The 21,105-nt window shown below is 36.6% G+C and overlaps 1 protein-coding gene across 3 annotated transcripts in view; it reads right to left on the minus strand.

Annotated features, from left to right (window-relative positions):
• The window catches only part of Fdx1 (Adrenodoxin-like protein 1, mitochondrial Ferredoxin 1), a 141,547-nt gene that overhangs the window by 91,776 nt on the left and 28,666 nt on the right, over window positions 1-21,105 (minus strand). For 2 of the 3 annotated variants that reach the window (XM_090372817.1, XM_090372816.1), the window contains exon 2: window positions 10,015-10,066. In XM_090372817.1, the coding sequence (XP_090228943.1) occupies window positions 10,015-10,066 (52 nt within the window). Of the gene's footprint in view, window positions 1-6,713; window positions 7,047-10,014; window positions 10,067-21,105 lie in introns of all 3 variants that reach the window. The other variant, XM_090372818.1, reaches the window with a different exon arrangement.

Consider the following 21,105-nt stretch of genomic DNA (forward strand, 5'->3'; position numbering starts at 1 on the left):
TTTTTTTTTTTACGTCATATATTTGGAGAAATGTTGGATTAACACTGATGAGTTTTCTTGGAAACCATGAGTGATAAGTTAAGTCATTTGCTTCCATGACATATTTTCTTCTCTTCATTTCACATGTTTAGCTCTAGATTTGGTAAGAATAATATCGGCCTGAAACTGTATGATTTTATTATTTTTCTCAGTTTTTTTTACTGTAAAATATCAACAAAAAGAAATGGCACTGAAATGGGCAGAAAACCAGGAAGAATGTGATATAATCAAATTGATATTATTAAGGAACTTAAGAGATTTAGCAGCAAAAAAAAATGTCAAAACAAACGAAACAAAAAATGATCGAACATTATTTTAAAAAAATTACTTTATAAAATTTTTCCACATAAAATTTGCAGGAAACTGTTCTGATGACCTATCTGAATATACATACATACGTAAATTTGCGAACTTTTATGTATAACTTATTATTTTTTTAAAATTAAATGAATTCATTTTAATACATTTTAACAGGATTTATTTAATTTTACCTTACATTCAATTATCCAGAAAATTTTGTTATCAGGAAGAGGTCTGACATTAATTATTCCAGATAACTGACGCTCCACTGTATTATATTTATATTATAGGCCAAGATCAAATAAGATAAGAATAGATTCTATACATTATTTTGTTACATTTGTATCAAGTGCTCCTAATCACCCCTTTCTCCTAAAACAAACTTGCATCTGGTGGTGACCTTCGGTTCATTCTTGTGGAGTATGACTACAGTCTAAAGCTATTACCTAGCATCATGAGGAATATCATATGATTGAACACTGGCCCTCTTTTGATGAGGTAATTAATGAAGTGGCTTTGAACTTGTTCCAATTGGTGTTTCAAGTGACTGGTGTATATATTCAAAGCAGTAAGACAAATTCAATAATTGACAGTACAAGGGCCTCAAAAGAACTGAGAAATGCAGTTTCCTGTATGTTACTTCAACAGCACACAGGAATCCATCTCTTAATAAAACTTGCTTATTTGTCGAGTTATATTCTGATGTGCTGATAAAACTCACAGTTTGAAAACAAGACCCCAAGATCTCCGACCTTTGAAGACCAACTACAGCAACGTCAGACAATCTGTATACTATATTTGAAGGTGGCAAAGCCATTTTTCTTCTTAGGACCAGTGAATGAGAGAGGTCAGCATGTTTTTAATGCTTTCTGTGAGCCTACTGTCAGTGGCCTGGCAAGCAAAGGAATTTGCTTTCTGAAGGCAACTAGCATAAAAACATTGTATGTAGACCTGACAATTTTGACGTCTATATAGATCAAGATTTTAATTTCACTGTTGATTGAGACATACAAGTTTCATGTATTTTGATACAACCAGAACATGTATAACCTTATAGGTTATACATGTTCTGAATAATCACTTTGATTGATTTGTCTGAATAATCACTTTGATGATCTAACCCTGAGGTTGTTTATGACACTTTATTAGAACCTAGGACCTGTGAAAGAAGTAAATGATATCAATTACTTCAAATCACTCAAATCAAATCACTATTATTTAAACACACCAATCATATGATTGGTGTGTTTAAATAATAAACAAAAAAGCTGAAATGGAATGTTAATTTTGAAAATGAATATAAAGTATTATATCAGAATTCTTCAGATGTTTCACTTTTCAGCTGAAGAATTGCATTCTCCACTCCTAAAGAAATCCATGCAACAGTTGAAGTTTTGTGGCAGAAACAGTGACCACAAAAAGTGTTAAAAAATTACAATTTTTAACATCTGTGTGACACTTTTCAATGTCTTTGATTTTCTCCCCTCCCATTATCAGGACCCAGCACTAATCTCTCATTTATTGAAAACAATATTGAAAAAGACATATCAAGTTTAATGTCTAAGTTTGCAGATGACACAAACGTTGGCAGGTGGTTAATGATAGCAATCACAGTATGCTACTGAAACAAGACCTACAAAAATTAAAACAGATGGGCTCAGACGTGGAAGGTTTATGTTGATAAAAGCAAGTTGTATCTGAGTAGCAGTGATTCCAGAATAAAATATTGATTAGTGGTACCACAATCCAGGTAGTGAAAAAAAAACTGGAGGTAATTGTATAGTCTGACATGAATTTTGCTGAGTATTGCAAAAAACTGCTAGGCAGCTCATGGGGTTCTGTCAGTGATTTATAATAATTTTGCCAGCAGGGATAAGGAGGTGATCATCCCACTGTATAAGACTGCATAGAGTACTGCATACAGGATGACTAGCAGCCTCATTTTGGAAGGATATGGTCATTTGAAACAGACGGAAAGAGCAACAAGATTAGTTAGAGGCACAAAAGGATACTCTCTTACCAAGAAAGACTTCAGTTATGAAATTGTTGCATCTGTAATCTGGGAACTGGAAAGGGACCTAACTGAAGTGTTTAAGGCTTTAATTGGATTGACTATATTAAATGCTGATGGCTTATGTGTGTTGTCTTTCTCAGAACAACATGCATAATTGGGATATAAATTTAAATTAAGGATGGCAAAAATTTTGCTTTACGTTAGAGAATAATTAATTGTTGGAACAAACTTCCATCTGGAGTTGTGAAAGCAGGCAGCTTGAAAAAACTGAAGGAAGAATTAAACAAACTGTTAGATGTGGTGGACAAATGATGCATTTTTTTTGTTCTATTCCTATTTTATTTTATTAATTTATATGTATTTTTTTTTTCTGATGTTGCAGAGCTTGCTTTCTTGCATCATAATTAAAATTTAGTGGGGATGTTTTTAGGCATGTTAGCATATACACTGGTGTTCAAAGAAAGTGCATCACCTAGGAATTTCACATTTCTAACCCTTTTTCGTGATGGTATGTTACATTAATGACTAGCATCACAAATAGAAATATAAACAAAAGATATTTATTAATAGTTAAGGCAAAACTAAGTAATATTTGACAGGTGCTCTCAAAATGAGCATTTGCAGCCTTTATACAACAGTTTTGGTTAACACGACAATTATGGCTGAAATGTTATCAGAAGCCCTCAATTTGCTTCAGTTTATCATTTTAAATGGAAAACAAAATGAAAAGTTCACTAGGTGCAAACTAATATTTAGTTGAACCACCTCTGGCCCTGATGACAGCAGCACACCGTCAAGGCATTAACAAGATCAATTTCTGAAGATAATCAACTGATAGTTCGGGGTTCCAAACACGAATTATGGCTTCCTGAAGTTCACAAAGGGTCTTTGGCTTCTTTCTGGCAACTGCAACTTCCACACAAAGCCAACAGTTCTCTATAGGATTCAGGTCCTCACTGTTTCCTGGCCAGCTAAGAGTTGTAATGGACCGTTCTTCCAACCATTTTTTTCACCTGTAACAAGTGTGTTTACATTTGTTACAGGTGAAACAAATTTCTGCATTAGAGGTTCGACAGTAACATTTGTTACTGTCGAACCTCTAATGCAGAAATGAAGCTAAAATAACCAGAGCAGTGCCTATTTACACTTTTCGTATGTGTTTTTATTATTATTTCACAGAAATATCTATACAATATAGTATTTTTATGAAATAAAAGAAATATACGTGAAAAAAAAAATATATATATATATAGGCTATTTGTTTTTTTAAGAAGCGTGATATTTTATTTTATAAGTTTAGTTCAAAGAAGTATATGTATTTAATTTATATTTTGTATGTGAATATTTTTTTATATATCAAAAATAAATATATATATATGTGTATATTATTTTTAGGGGGGAGGGGAGATTGTAAAATCGATGTCCCACATTGGAATACTAAGGATCTGGTCACTTTAACCAAAACAAATATTTTCAGGGGAACCAACACTAAACTTTGAATTGGGGCCCACTTTTTCTAGTTATGCCACTGGTTGTCCTGATTATTTGCTATATGATTCCTTTCGCTACAAAGGGAGTACTTGCACCCATGGCAGTTCTGATATTCCTTGTCACAGACAGTAATTTAGAATCTCCTCTTTTTGTTCTTCTCTGGCTAAAAATCTTTCTACCACATTCGGTCAAATTCATCTGTTGCCTCTATTGTTCTCCCAACTCCACTAATCACTTGGAACTCTTTGAAACTTGACTTTCTCCACTCCAGCTTTCCTAACAGTGAGGTAATTTTCCTTGGTGATTTTAATGTTCACAACTCCAGCTGGCTTCCACTTTCTAGTCATACGAACCCAGCTGGTTGTGATGCTGAGGCTTTTGCAATTACTAATGACTTCGCACAGATTCTTCATTTATCTACCATAATACCAGGCATAACTAATCACACTTTTTTTTTCTCACAAACAACCCTTTAAATACACGGTCAAGGTCGGTGGCCCTCTAGGCACCTAAGATCATAAATTGGTGATGGTTTCTTTTTCAATGGACTCTTTCTCTTGTAGCCATTCTCAACCTCATGTTGTTTGGCAATAGAACATGAGGTTGGGAATGGCTACAAAAAACAGCTTTAGCTCATTTCTTTTCCTTGATTGGATTACTGTTTCAATTCTTCTGATGTCAATATTTGCTCAGATCTTGTCAGTGAAATTATTATTGTAGGGATGGAATCCTTAATTCCACACTCCACCTTAAAAACTCATCTTTTATTGCCTTGCTTTTCCAATAAATGAGCTAAAGCTATTCAAGTTAAGAATGTTGCATATCGCAATTGGCTTGCATCCAAACCTCCAGGTTCATTTTCTGTCTACACCAAAGTTGACAACAATCATAAAGCAGTTATTAATCAGCACAAACTAAATTTTGAACAAGCTAAGAGTAGACAACTTGCTTCTTGTCCAAATGGTAGCCGAGCATTCTGGTCTCTTGCCAAAGCTATTGGCCGCAACTTTGGCCTATCTCTGTTCCCACTTCTGTCAAAACAAGATTGTGCTATTGCCACTTCAAAATATAAAGCTGACCTGCTATCATCCTATTTTGCTTCCAAATCGTGTATTAATGAACTTGGTAAACCACCTCCCACTATTCCCAGTATACTCCATTCAATTCTACCTGTGGTCTTCAGTCAAAAGGATTTTGATCAATCTTGATGCTAAGAAGTCTCCAGGTCCTGATGGTATTTCTCCACTTGTTCTTATTCCAAAAGTGTTTTTCCTTTTGCTTGGAAATTTGTCCAAATCCAGCCAGTTCCTAAAATGGGTGACAAATCCCTCCCATCCAATTATCATCTCACTGCACTTACTTCTACTCTTTTTAAAGTAATGGAGAAATCAATTAACCACTAACTCTTAAACTATCTAAAAACTTTTGATCTGATCAATGATCACCTGTATGGTGTCCATCGGTGTCAATCCACTGGTGATATTCTGGCTTATGTTACCCATCTATAAACAAATTCAATGGAATTGTTTGGTGAAACTCAAGCAGTTGCTTTTGACATTTCAGAGGCTTTTGTTCGTGTTTGGCATTAAAGTCTTCTAAATAAGCTTACATCTTATGGTTTGCCAACTGTTTATCATAATTGGGTATCCACTTTTCTCTTGGCTGCTCATTATGGGTGATGGTAGATAGCGCTCTGTCTTCTAACTTCTTCATTCATGCTGGTGTTCCCCAAGGTTCAATTCTTTCTCCTACTCTTTTCGTCTTGTATTAATGACCTCCTTCCTATGACCAGAAATCCTATCCATAGTTTTGCCGATGATAGCCCATTGCATTCCACTAACAGTTTGAGAAACCTTACCCTGCAGAAACAGCTTCAACTTCTCAAATATCCACTACCAATTCCTTAAATGCTGATCTCCAAGTAATCCTCCAGTGGAGCAAAGATAACTTAGTTGATTTCAATCCTTAGTTGATTTCAGTCCTTCTAAAACTCAGTCCTGTCTTATATCTCACAAAGAGGATTCTTCTGCTGCTATGCTTATCTTCGATGACACTCCAATTATTAGGTAAGATCATATACTCTATTGGGGATTACCCTGACTTCTAATCTCTCTTAACATAAGTGCACTATAAATATTGCTTGCTCTACATCTAAAAAACTGGGTTTTCTCTTTCTCTCAGCATTAGTTTACTTCCAAACAGCTGTCCCACTGTACAAATCACAAATCTGCCCTACCAAGGAATATTAGCATTAGTAGAGGCATATGAATGGAAGAATGCAAGCTTATACATTATCATATCTTGGGCAGTGCCCCCAAAATCTCTCTCTCTCTCTCTCTCTCTCTCAGGCTTCTAGATTATATTCAAAAGAGGGCAGTTAAGTTAATTAATGACTCATATCTCTAACAGTCTCTCCACTCTCTGTCTCATAATGTTCTGTTTCTGCTGCATGTATTTTCTATAGATATTTCCATTGGCACTGTTCCCATAATTCCTGCTCTCTCTCTTCCAAAGTGGTCCAAACAAGTGCCGAAACCAGTCAACATCCTTTTATGTCCAACTTCGAACTCATAGAATCCACTTTTCTTCTTCCTCCTTTATTCATTCAACTTCCATTTATTGTAACAAACTTCCTTCACACATATTTCCTGAAAATTACAATCTACAGAAGTTCAAGTCTAGTGTTGACAAACATCTTATCTTCTCAACCTTCAACCCATGCACCATACTAAGGACTACAGGTTCTAATACTTCTTGTGTTTGGGGGTTCCATAAAATTTTTTTTTAAAATTAAGGCAGAATACTCATCACCTCTGAAGTTATGGTGGTATTAAAATATAAATATTCCTAACTAAAATAAAATGCTTACCATAACCCTCCAATAAAGTATCCACACATCCTATTTCCATAGTCAACTGGGCCTTCCCAGATAAACAAGTGACTCAGAACATTATACAAGGAAGGCATATAAGCCACACAAGTTAGTTGTTCTGATTGTGGCAGGGAGTGAAGGTGACTGAATTTAAGAACTATTATTTTTGGATGTCGTACTGCTGACTTGTCAAACAAGCAATTTCTGAGCGGATACCCAATCCAAAGCTGACCATAAGTGCTGTTGTGAAATGGAAACATGAGCAAGCCACTGCCATCCAGCAATGCTCAGAAAGACCATGAAGGCTCACCACGTGTGACAAGACGTTACCTGGAAGAGTATTATAATAACCTTGTCAGATAACTCTAAATAGTATCAATGAAGAGTTTAATGCATAAGTAGGGGTTGAGGGATGTACAAACATTTAATATAAGGAGCTCCACAGACTGTTTTCATGGCAGAGCAGTGCCAATAAGCCAAAGATCAACTGCAATCAGCATTCTTAATTGTGCAATAAAGGCTGGTCCGCAGAGCAATGTAAATCAGTTCTGTGGAATGATGAATTTAACTACACTCTAGTCTAATCAGATAGAAGGGTGTGGATGTGGAGGGAACCTGGAGCACATCTGCTGCTACTAGACTGTATAGTACCAACAGTGAGGTTCAGTGAAGGTGAGGGTTCTTTTTAATCTAACCTAAGTAGCTGTGTGGGAAACCATGAAGACTGATACCTACCTTAATATTTTGGACAATTCCATACTTCCTATGGTGTGGCAGTTCTTTGGTACAGCCCATGTTTGTTTCAGCAAGATAATGCCCCATGCTCCCACTGCCAGTGCTAGCAAGTTCAAAAATGGTTCTTAGACATGAATATAACTAGTTGGAATAGCCAGCATAGAATTTAACCTAAATCATATGGACAAGGCTAGCTAGAAATTTTATGGGGTTACTAGGCAAAAATATTTCACAGGGCCTTTCATTTAAAAAAAATTACAATTTAATGAACGTATATTTTTTATTTTTAAAATATTTACGTTACTACATTCCTCCACAGAAGCTTAGCAGGCATGATATGTCATCACCTCTCATTTATTTGGAGAGGTCTGGGCTTGCCTCGCATATGCAACTGGTGGAGTTTATTAGGCCTCTTCAATTACAGCTGTAGCTATCCAGTCTCAGGCAAAGGGTGCACAGTTTTCCACTAGAGTTTATCCACCCACTCAACACGCAAACTGACCTGTGAATACAGATGCCTTACATCCAAAAGACATGCCCCATATTAAGATTTGGTTACCCAATACAATATGTAACTACAAGTTCTTAAGTACAAATGCAAATAAACATCAATCAACTAGTCTAACTTTTTTTTTTTTTTTTTTACTAATTATCTATGACATTAATCTATGGCAATTTCCTTTTGTTAACTCACTTTCTAGAGACCATATTGAGAATTCAATTAACCATTCATGACTCACCTCTAAACATATAATTTTTAATCACTTTTATCTTTGAAAAATTTAGGCTGAAACACAGTTGTTAAATTATTTTTAATTCTATATATATATATAGATTTCAATATACCATCTCCATTTAAAACAAACTGTTTTTAAACTTTCTTTTACTCCACTACTGAAATGAACAATTTTTTGGGGGGGAGGAGTCCAAAATACAATTACTATTGCTACTTCTGAAAAAAATTCACTTTGCTCAAGCAGATCATCCCATCAATATCAGAAAAATTGCCATCTTGTAAACCCTTAATCCATTCATATAAGTATCTTTGCAATCTTTCATGAGAATTGCATCATTCGAATTGTACAAACCATTAAGTAAAGATCTCAAAATATGTACAAAAATCTTCATATGCAGTTCATAATGATACACACTCAGGGATGGCAAAAACAAAAGAATATATTGTCTCTTAGTGCTTATACATAAATTGAGGTAATAAATAATATAAACATTACTTTTTACACTGCAATAAATAATTTACTGAATTAACTTTTTATCTTATTTAAAATTGCAATTTTTATTATTACTGATTCCCATATTTTCTACATATTGCATTTTCAGAAGAAACTAATTTTCTTCCTATATTTATATCAATATATACATATTGATATATACTATATATAATGTACCTTCTCTGGGCTGTCCTGCCTATGGAACACTTATGGTATGAACTGAACAATCAGGTGAAGCCTAAACTAACACATTACATAAAGGTAGCTCAAATGAGTTCATCTGAGGAATGGAGGACTATGATCTATATCTGGGACTATGATCTATATCTGCTGTCTATTATTCATTGTTGAAAATCCTACTCAAGAGAGTTGTGTATGTCACAGAAATGTGGGGAAGGGTCCAGATTGCTATTTAAGTGGGTGGAACTCTCCAAGAAAAGGCACATGATGCAAGAAAGCAAGCTTATATAGCATCAGCCAAAAAAAAACGTTCTTATTTCACCCATCCACTCCCTTCAAATGTTTGTCTAGTTCTGCCTTGAATCTATTTAAGCTATCGACTTATGCAGACATATGCCTGCATAATTTTTGGAGGGTAACGTATAATAGGTAGCTAGGTACGTTTCAGAGGAAATCCTCCTCAGTCAGCTCCTGAATGATGCTGGATTACCCATAAATAGGTTTACCTTTCTAACAGCAACCACACTGTGTGGGGGGGGGGTGACAACAACTGATTTATAATGGTTACAATATACCTGACACAAAGAACTCATTTCTCATTTAAATTCTGCAGTGCTACAAAAGCACATAAGTACAAAATGGTTCAAATGCAAATTCATATAGAAATAGTTCTTTCACCTTCCTATGATTTGTATACTAAGAGGACTTCAGTAGAAGCTTGCCATGTCTGTGCTTAATCTACTGCTCAGTATGCAAAATTATCTAAAGATAATTAAGATCACTCTAAATGTTTCTGCTGTTAGAGGGATTGTGAGCCATCTGTTTGTCCAGACAGCACATGCCATTCACCTCAAACACTGAAGCCCACTGATGGAGTGTTGCTAATGGAATTACCTTCAGAAAGGACAGGCCGTCACATGGCATATTACGCATACCTTGTAAGGTGTTTGCATCAAACCATCAAAGACAAATGTTGAGGAAAACTCAGCATAGGAGTGTTCCATCAGGACAATGTGCCGGCTCAAGTCTGTCATTGCCATGGCTACTCTGCACAAATGCAGCTTTGTAATCTTACACTATTTTATATCATTAATAATGGGCAACTATCTCTTTCTCTAATTATATATATATTTCACTTTAAAAATTTCATTTACATCTCATCTTCTATCTTGAGATCTTCCAATTCTTTATCACTAAATAACAGTCCTATAGAAAAAGAAATAAAAATATAAAAGAAAATATATACAAAAGGAAAAGGAAATTATCATGCTTAAGTTTAATTGTGCACATACATGCACATGCTCACACACAGTATAAGTATTTTATTGATCAAGTTTATTTAAAAGGATGACACAGTTAAAGTAATTATCAGATGTAGCTATTAAGTATGTTGGTAACACATAATAGCAATAAAATGAACATACACAAAAAGAGTTAATGGGCAAACAACATGGTGAGTAAAATATGCTGAGCACCATAAAACTGAGCAACAAGTACAGTAAACGTTAATTTTTTTGGTTTAATGAACAAATGATTTTTCAGTTTAAGGTCCATTAGGACCTTAAACTGAAAAAACAAAAAAACTTGTATATAAGGGTGTTATCCCTATAACTCGACAATTTATCTAGGAATTACCTAGAGTCCCAATTAATAAAAATAAATTTGTCTTTTAACAATAAAAACACTATAAATGCTATATTATGCTTAAAATAAACACTATATATAAACATTACATTATGCTTGATGTTGTTGTTGTTTGTTAGTTGTTGGCACATTGGCTTCTGTGACCATAATGAACCTCTCAATACATTATGTCACTGATGCTCACTGTTAAGTCACTGATGATCTCCATTAGCATGTTCATCTTTTAAGGGCACAAAAGGTAATATCGTTGTACACGTTGGCATTAATGACATTAAGAGTAGATCTGTGGATTTACTAAGCAAGTACAGGTCAATGCTGAAAAAAGTCGCAAGTTAGGGTTAAATTTGAAAGTAACTGCAATCCTGCCCAGACACGATAGGAGGGAGTATATGTTGAGTCTTGTCAATCAATTCGACCTGGAGAGATTGTGCAGGGCTCGTAGGGTAGAATTTCTCAGCATGGTCTGTGCTTGTTAACAGTAAAAAATTGCTTCTACAGGAATGGGATACACTTAAATAGAAATGGTGCAAGAATATTTGCTAATGCTATTGAGGCAATGTTAGGTGGGTCGAAAAACTGCTAGCTTGGGAGGGGGGAATTCACAGACTAATAGGTTAGGAGTAGCCGCAGGCAGAGGCGGAAATGATTCTTGCACTACTTCTATTGGAATGAGCAGCAACCCGGAAAGCCAGTTGCTGGGGATTTCAGGAACTGCTGAGGGTCATGAAACAAGTAAATACATGGGCTGTATTAGAGTAACTAAGAGTACGAATAGGAGCATGTATACTTACATGTACACCGATGCTAGGGGTATAGAAAATAAATTTAATGAATTTAAAGTGTTGGTCAAGATATCAAAGGGAGTTATTGTTGGAATATCAGAGACCTGGTGCCACTCAGATATAAGGGATGCAGAATTGGAATTCAGAGAGTACAATGTGTACAGAAAGGATAGACAGAATAGGAAGGCAGGAGGAGTAATGCTGTTAGTTAAGAAACACATGAAATCTAAATAAATGCATCCAGTTGACACAGATGGACAGTGCAATGTTGAGTCAGTTTGGTGTGACATAAGCACTGGGAAAGCAAAAATGATGGCAGGAGTTTGTTATAGGCTTAATGACTCTGATGAGTAAAATGAATAATTATACAGAGAAATAGGATGGGCCAGTAAATCAGAGTGTCTTATAGTGGGGGATTTTAACTTCCCAGATATAGACTGGAACTTGTGGTTTGGTACTCGCACACTAGGAGGGCTTTAGTAGATTTATTGGATCCACAACAGCATATTAGAGAGGCAACAAGGGGAGTAACACTCTTGATATGATTATCAGCAGTTATTCATTGTGCATTAAGAATTTACAGATAAAGGAACCACTGGTGGCAGTGATCACAGTGTGCTGATGTGAGATTTACTTAAAGATGTAACTACCATAGGGGTTAAGGGAAGGGTTTTTGCTTTGGTAAAGGAGACTACAGGGGTCTCGGATTTTTTAGGTTTTATACAGTGGAACCAACTGATGATGACATTAGCAACAGCAAATTCTAAATGAGAAGGATTAAAGAAAGTAATCTTGGAAGCTATTAGGCTTTTTGTTCCAACTAAGAAATACTGCTCTAGGTTCAGGCCTAAATGGATGTCAGACAAACTGAGACTCGAGGGGATTCACATTCTTTGGCAAAGGATGCAAAGAAAAACAGCAGAGACTTCTTTACTTATATAAACTCTAAAAGGAAGGGAATGAATCAGATTGGTCCACTTAATATCAACAGTTTGACTGTAGATGATCATTCTCAGATAGCTGCCGAACTAAATAGGTACTTGGCATCTACATTCACACACATGAGGAGTTATTCAAGGAGGAGATGGCCAGATATTTATCAGACTCTGACAGGGAGTTGAACGATTTTGTATTAACTGAGAGCAAAGTGGAGCAGAAATTGTTCAAGATAAACATAAGAAAGGCACCTGGGGTGGATGGGATCTATCCAGTTATATTAAGGTAGCAGCAAAAGGAGTAAGCACACCCTTAGCCATAATTATGAAAGCATCCTTGGGCTCAGGAGAAGTCCCCATGAATGGAGATGTGCAAATGTATGTCCAATTCACAAAGGAGGATCAAAGGGTGACACAAGTAATTACAGACCGGTTAGTTTGACTTCTGTTCCAGAAAAAAATAATGGAATCACTGGTTAAAGAAGCATTGCAGGATCATTTAGACAAGACTAGAGCAATAATTTAGACACAGTATGGGCTTGTCAAGGGGAAGTCTTGTCTGACCAATTTGATTGGATACTATGATGTGGTCACAAAGGAAATGGATGCAAAAAATAATTTTGATATCATATACTTGGATTTCTTGGAAAGCTTTTGATACTGTTGCACATGGAAGAGTACTGTACAAATTGGAGCAGTATGGCATTAAGGGAAAATTGCTACAATGAATAAAAGGATGGTTGAGTGGGAAAAGACAGAGTGGTGGTCAATGGTTACTGCTCTACGTGGACTAATGTTATTAGTGGTGTCCCTCAGGATTCGGTGTTGGGCCCATTGTTGTTTTATATATTTATCAATGATATTGATGAAGGTATATCAAGCTTAATTGCAAAGTTTGCAGATGATACAAAGGTTGGCAGAATTGTTAATAACAGTAATGACAGTATGCTGCTGCAACAGGATCTGCAAAAGTTGGGTAGATGGGCTGGCTGAGAAGTGGCAACTGAAGTTTAACATTGACAAATGCAAAGTACTGCATATGGGTAGCAATAACCCCAAAGAAATGTACCATGTCGTGTTACACTCAGGGTAGCGAGAATGAAAGAGACCTTGGGGTAATTGTGCAGTCAGATATGAAGTTCTCTGAGCAGTGCAGACAGGCTGCCAGAGTAGGTCACGGGGTCTTGTCAATGATATACAGGAATTTTGTTCTGTATATCATTGAGTACTGGGTACAGGTCTGGAAGCCTCATTTTAGGAAGGATGTAGAGTGCTAGAATGAGTACAGAGAAGGGCAACAAGACTGGTAAAGGGAACAAAGAGGTGCTCTTATGAAGAAAGACTTAAGTTCTGCAAACTGCAGCTTCTGGAGACTAGGCACCTGCGAGGCAATCTGATTGAGGTGTATAAGGCCTTGAACGGATTGAGCAGGCTTAATGCTGATGGGATTCTTGCTCAGATTACAAACCTGAGGGGGCATAGATTCAAACTGAGGAACAACAGTTGTAGAATAGATGTGCGGAAGTTTGCCTTTAGCCAGCTGATAGTTGATTGCCCAAACAAACTTCCATCTGTTGCCCTGGAAGTTGATAGCTTAAATAAATTTAAGGCAGAACTAGACAAACATTCGGAATGAATGGATCAGTGAAATGGGAATGGGTTTTTTTTTTTGGCTGATGCTGTATAAGCTTGCTTTCTTGAATCGTGTGCCTCTACTAATGCTAACTTGGCTAGAGAGAAAAATACCTTCAGAAAATTTGAGCATAATCCATTCATATAAAACTGTGTACAGGTTTTCCAACCATGATTTAGTATTAATATTGTGTATTCATCATCATCATCATCATCAGTTATTTTCAATCCACTGCAAGATGAAGGCCTCTCCAGCAACTTTCCAGTTCCTTCTGTTTTGTGCAATGGCCATCCATTTACTACCCACAAACTTATGAATTTCATCTGTCCATCTCTGTTGTTGTCTTCCAGGTTTTCTTCTAGCTCCTCTTGGGTACCATTCTGTTATTTTCTTAGTTCATGTGTTCGAGCTATATGTCCTGCCCAAGACCATTTTAGTTCTTTAGTTTTGATAAGGATGTCCGTTACTTGAGTTTGCTGCCTAATCCACGTGTTCCTCTTCTTATCTAACAGTCTGATTCCCAATATAATTCGTTCCATTCTTCGCTGTTTAGTTCTCGGCTTCTCTTCCATTTTTTGGCGAGTGCCCAAGTTTCACTTCCATAAGTCATGGTGGGGAGTATACATTGGTTCATTATTTTACGGTTCAGAAAAATTGGGATATTGCTCCTCAGTATGTGACTATATTTCTTGAATGCTATCCATCCAAAATTTATTCTTCTCTTGACTTCCAGCCATTTATCATTATTACAGCTAATGACTTGTCCCAGATAAGTATATGACTCCATCTTTTCAATTACTTTCCAATTAATATTCTCTGTGGCATACTTGTTCATCATTACTTTTGTTTTAGCCATATTCATCTTTAGTCCAAAATCCTTACTAACTCTGCATAGCTGATTAAGATTTTCCTCTAATTCTTTGGGATCGTGGCTTATGAACACAATGATGTCATCTGCATATCATAAATGGTTTAGGTATTCTCTATTCACATTGACTCATTTCTGTGACCAGTTTAATCTTCTGAAAGCCTCCTCAAGGGCAGCAGTAAACAACTTCAAGAGATATTGTGTCTCTTTATTATTATTAATAGCCATATGTTGCAAGGAAGCCTAAGGCTTATGCTGCACCAGCCAAAAAAATTCCCAAAATTACCCTGAGAGAGAGAGAGAGAGTCAGAAGTAGAAAGAAATCACCAAGAAGGAGAAGAATGATGATATCCAGCTCAGGACCCTGGGTGTGCCAAGCCCATACTCACCAGATGTAAGTCCCCGGGCTTGTCGAACTCCTTTCTCAATTTTAAATTTGCTATTGTATTAGGTATTAATTAGAACTAAAGGTTTTAATTAATACCTTTCGTGTTTGAGCTTTTTGTATAAAAAAAGGGAAAAAAAAAAAATTGGTTGAATGATTGTCTTAGTGTCACCGCCACTGTCTTTGTCTAGTCTAATAAAAGAGATAGCATTCTCATATATTTTCTTCAAAATCATAATATATGGGGCATCTATGCCTTGTCTTTCCAGTGCCCGAAATATTGCATTATGCTGTATGGAGTCAAATGCCTTTTAATAATCCACAAATACCAGGCATAATAGTGTTTTATATTAATTTGCTTTCTCCATTAGCTGTGACATTACGTGAAGGTGATCCATAGTTGAGAATCCTGTCCTAAAGCCAGGATTGTCATCAAGTATTCTTTCTAATCTGTTAGTAATGACCCTTGTGAACAACTTGTAGATGTGGAATAAGAAGCTAATTGGTCTATAGTTTGCAATTTCTGATTTATCTCCTTTCTTATGCAGCAAAACTATAATTTCATTATTCCACTCCTTAGGTGTCACACCTTTTCTAATGCATTTTATGAAGAGTCTTGCCAGTTTTCCTCCCAATTTTAATAACTCTACAGTAACTTCATCTTCCCCCAGGGCTTTTTGATTCTTCATTTTTTTCAATGCATGTTCTACCTCATCAGGAAGGATATCAGGTATGTTGTATCTGTTACTAATTTGCGATCCATCTTCCCCACTGCTGGCATCATTCCCTTGCTCCTTGTATAACTCTTTATAGTAGTCTTCTGCTATTTGAATTATTCCTTCTCTGCTATTTATAAGTACACCATTGCTATTGTTCAGTTTCAGTATCATTTGGCTTTCTGTATTATTACTGCTCATGGCTGCTGATTTAAGTCCTTTGTTTTCCCTTAATGCTTGTTCTACTTTTCTTGTATTAAATCTTCTTATGTCCTCTCTGAGACTCTTTCTAATGGCTTTGCATAACTCAGTATACTCAATTTTCTCCTTGTCAGTGTTTATCTTGCTCTTCATTTGTTGTCTTCGGTTCATCATGACCAGCGTTTCTTGACTTTTTTTTTTTTCTTTGGATTTCTTTTTACCTATAGGTTTCTTGGACTTTATCACTTTCAGAAAGTTGTAATATTCCTCGTTGATATTTTGGTCATGAGCAGTCTGCAGAAGCTCAAACTTGTTCTTAAGTTCCGGTATATACTGCTTTTTCTCCTCTTCTGTTATCGCAAAGACCTTTGTATTATTTACTAGAGTCAGCTTTTTTCTTTCTTTTCTTACATCTATATAAAGTGTCCATATTACCATTCTGTGATCACTTCTAACATTTACCTTGTTCAGGACAGTAATATCATTCACGATAGATCTTCTGTTAGTGAGGATGAAGTCGATTTCATTAGTTGTTAATCCATTTGGGCTCTTCCATGACATTTCACGAGATTCTGCAAATTGCATGTCTTTCACTCTTTCACAAATTCCAAAATTTCCTATAGTTTCTCTTTCTGCACTGTTTTGTCTCTTTCCAACATTAGCATTGAAGTCCCCCATAATGACAGTGTAGTGAGTTTTCTGTTCATCTAGAAGACTCTCAATTTCAGTGTACATTTCTTCATCATCATGGGTCGATGTTGGTGCATAAATTATTATAACTTTTAGCTTATAACTCTTAGAAATCCTGAGTAGCAGTCTTGACACTCTTAGTGATGTACTTTTGAATTCTGAAATGTTGTTTTTTATATCTTTATGGACCAGAAAGCCAACTCCACCTTCACTCCTTTCACTGTTTCCATTGGTGTACAGCAGATTTCCACGTGATAAACTTATAAGTGATTCATTTCTTCTTCTTGTTTCAGCCAAAACGATGATATTCCAATTCACATTTTCTAATTCCTTTTCCAGCTCTAATATTCTGTCTTCACCGACGAGCAATCTTGCGTTGTAACAGGCCAAGTTCAGTTTCCGTGCATGGCAGCCTGGTTGTGTTGTGTATTAGTAGTGGCAAATGATACAAGAAAGCAAGCTTGTACAGCCTCAGCAAAAAAAAAAAAAAAAAAATCTGCCCATATACCTCTAATAGTCTGTTCTCTAGTTCTTCCTTGAATTTATAAGTGAAAAAAGGTGGCAAAAAACAGGAGTAAGTTCAGGAGCACAGGTTTTGAGAACAAGTGGAGAAATACCAACGGGACCTGGAGCTTTCTTAGAATCAAGATTTGTCAAAATCCTTTTGACAGAAGACCACAGGAGGCATTGAATGGTTGTTGTTGTTGTTTGGTTTTTAGGAGCATTAGCAGCTAAGGCCATATTGCTCCAGGGATATGCAATGGTCATTCCCTGACCTTTCCACATCCTCCGTATTTGGTGGTGCATTGAATGGAGCATGTTGGGAATGGTGGGAGGTGTTTTACCAAGATCATTAATACACGAGTTGGAAGAAAAATGGAATGCTAGCAGGTCAGCTTTATCCTTGGCTGAAGTGACAACAGAACCATCTGGTTTGGACAGAGGTGGGAGCAGAGATGGGCAAAAGTTGCAGCCAATAGCTTTCGCAATAGACCAGAATGCTCTACTGCCATAAGGGCAAGAAGCAAGTTTTCTACTCTTAGCTTGTTCAAACTCTAGTTTGGACTGATTAATAATTGTTGCGAGCTTAGGTGTAGGTAGAAAATTAAACTGAAGAATTAGAAACAAGCCAATTACAATATGCAACGTTCTTCTCTTGAACAGCCTTAGCACATTTATTGGAAAACCAAGGTTTAGATAAAGGACAAGAATTTAAAGTAGAGCATGGGATAAAGGATTCCATTCCTGCAAGAATAATTTCACTGACACGATCTGAGCAAACGTCAACATCGTTAGCATCAGACGTTTTGAAACGGTAATCCGACCAAGGAAAAGAAATCTCGCAGATCATCCCATTTTGCATTCTTGTAATGCCAAACAATATGAGGTTTGGAATAGCCATGAGATAAAGGCTCCATTGGAGAAGAGACAATCACCAAGTTGTGATCTGAGGTGCCTAAAGGGCCTCTCACTTCGAACGTGTACTTAGAAGGGTTGTTTGTGAGAAAAATATCAGCATGTTGGCTGTATGGTTAGGATTGTCCGGTATTCTTATAGATAAATGAACAATCTGTGCAAGGTCATTAGTAATTGCAAAAGCCTCAGCATCTCGACCAGCTGGGTCGGTGTGACTAAAAAACGGAAGCCAGCTGAAGTTGTGAACATTAAAATCACCAAGGAAAATTATCTCACTGTTGGGAAAGTTGGACTAGAGAAAGTCATGTTGCAAAGAGAGGAAGTCAAAGAGCTCCAAGTGATTAGTGGAGTTGGGAGAACGGTAGAGACAACAGATGAATTTGACACAATGAGGTAGAGAGATTTTAAGCCAGAGAAGATCGAAAAGAGGAGATTCCAAATTACCAAGTCTCTGATAGGGAATATTGGAACGGACATATGCATAAGTACCACCTTTGAGGCAAAAGGAATTATCTAGCAAATAATTTGGGCAACTGAGATGAGCAGTAGTTGAATCGACCAATAACTGAGGTTCTGTCAGAAAAAGCAAATGGGATTTGGCAGACTGCAAGTGGAAATGGACATCATTGAGATTAGAATTGAGACCACACATATTTGTGAAATGAATTAGGAAGTGTTGGGGAAGTTTAGATCTTTTTGCAGATAAGCTTACTCTATTAGTTTGACAGTTCATGAAGTATTCAATAGTAAGAAAAAAAGTGGGTAGGACATGCTATATGAAGTAATGAAATTTTTGTATAGGGCGTACACATGGTAAGAATATACCGCATTTTCCGGCTTATAAGACGCGTTTTTTTTTTTTTGTGAAGAAATACCCGGAAAATCACCCTGCGTGATTTTCCGGGTATAGACTACCGGCAATGCATCTTCGATGACGCAGTGCCGGTAAACTGAGTTCTGAAAACTTCCCTTTGAAATTCACACCAATTTTACTTAAGATTTATCTGTTGAAATATATTTTTAACAATTATTAGTGGTTACAATCTATGGCAACAATACATACCAGTAATCTTTTTTTGTGGAAAATTTGTTGAAATCTGCATGATATGAATCTCACAATCAGACGTAAGTAAAAACTTGTTTCATTTTCCCATGTGTTTGCTTCCTCTATAATATAATCTCGTGCTTTTATGGTATTCCTCTATGATCTCGCGATTTTATGGTATGGCGGGCTAATTGGACTGGATCAGGATTTTTCAATTCCAACCATCTTTTACAAAGAGAAATTGATGCCCGTATTTGTCTTAGGGTGAGTAAGAATTTCTGTTACGTTACTTCTGTTTTTTTCAGAAACAAACATTTCATTATTGGTTGAACATTTACCCAAGCGTATACCATTATTTTGAGAAAAATATATTACTGTATTTAATTTTATTATTTTTTTTATCAATAATTTTTTTATAAATTTTTATTTACATCAGTTGGTAAAAGATCGCTTCTTAGTTTCACCGTAAACAGTATCGAAGGATAATAGAAGGGTTATTATTATTTTTTCCAAAATATGAGGCCAAAACTAGGGTGCATCTTGTATGCCCGTGCGTCTAATAAGCCAGAAAATACGGTACCCAGATCCTTGACATAACGTGGCCTCAACAATGTCCCCGCATACACACTACTCGGACTCCCTCCAGTCACTATCTGGCAGAGTAGAGGTAGCAAGATTATACACTAGCTGATCTGGAAGCCTGCTAAAGAGTTACCAATATACAGGAATGATATACAGGAATTTTTCCAGCAGGGATAAGGAGGTGATTATTCCATTGTAATGTAAAAAATAAGGCAATGGTCAGGCCACACCTAGAGTACTGTATACAGGTCTGGAGGCCTCATTTCAAGAAGGATGTAGAGCTGCTGGAATGAGTACAGAGAAGGGCAACAAGATTAGTGAATGGAACAAAGGGGTGCTCTTACGAAGAAAGGCTTAAGTTTTGCAAATTACAGTGTCTGGAGACTAGGCACCAGCGAGGTGATCTGATAGAGGTGTATAAAGCCTTGAATGGTTTAAGCATGCTCAATGCTGATGGGATTCTTCCTCTAGCTCAGAAAAATCACCTGAGAGGGCATAAATTCAAATTGAGGAAAGACAGATGTAGGATAAACGTGAGGAAATTTGCCTTTAGCCAGCGGGTGGTTGGTTGGTGGAACAGACTTCCATCCCTTGTGGTGGAGGTTGATAGCCTAAATAAGTTTAAGGCTCAGCTGGACAGGTATTTTTTTTTTTTTTTTTTTTATGAAAACCCCAAACACGAAAGGTATCAAAAAACCTATAGTACTTAGTACCGTGCATGGGTTGAAGGAGAAGTATGGAGGGAGGGGGATGCCGGAAACTTTGCTCTAGAGACTAAACATGGGTTTCACCACTTCAAGCCTCCAATAAGCAAAGTGGTGGTATTTCACCGGTTGATGAAAGTCATCTACCACCTCTACTTGGAACGAACAGAGGGGTGAAGTGGAAGTGGGTTTTTTTTTTTTTTTTTTTGGCTGATGCTGCATAAGCTTTGTTTCTTGCATCAAATGCCTCTACTAATGCTAATAGGTTCGGTCCAGTGTACTAACTAGCAGCCAGCCTGCAAACCGTTTTAGAGCTGTACCCTCGAAATGTAAGGAAGATTGGATCTCGCCACGATGTTCATCATAACCTCAAAAGTCATCAATCATAACTGCATGATGGAAGAGATTATCTGCTTTCATCAGTATCATTAGTAAATACAGAAAACACATTGGACCCAGTAATGTACCCTACACTAATGACATTAGTCCGAGTAGAACGGTGCCCATTGATAACCACTGCCTTCTTCCACTCAACCATCCCTTTATCAATAGCAGTAACTTGCCCTTAATGCCACACTGTTCTAATTTCTACAGCACTCTTATGTGCAACAGTTTACACAGCATATGCCTGCTTCTATAGGGAT

Source organism: Mastigoproctus giganteus, chromosome 4 (genome assembly GCF_048544385.1).
Source record: "Mastigoproctus giganteus isolate SK-2022 chromosome 4, ASM4854438v1, whole genome shotgun sequence".
In the NCBI taxonomy this organism is placed as follows: domain Eukaryota; kingdom Metazoa; phylum Arthropoda; class Arachnida; order Uropygi; family Thelyphonidae; genus Mastigoproctus; species Mastigoproctus giganteus.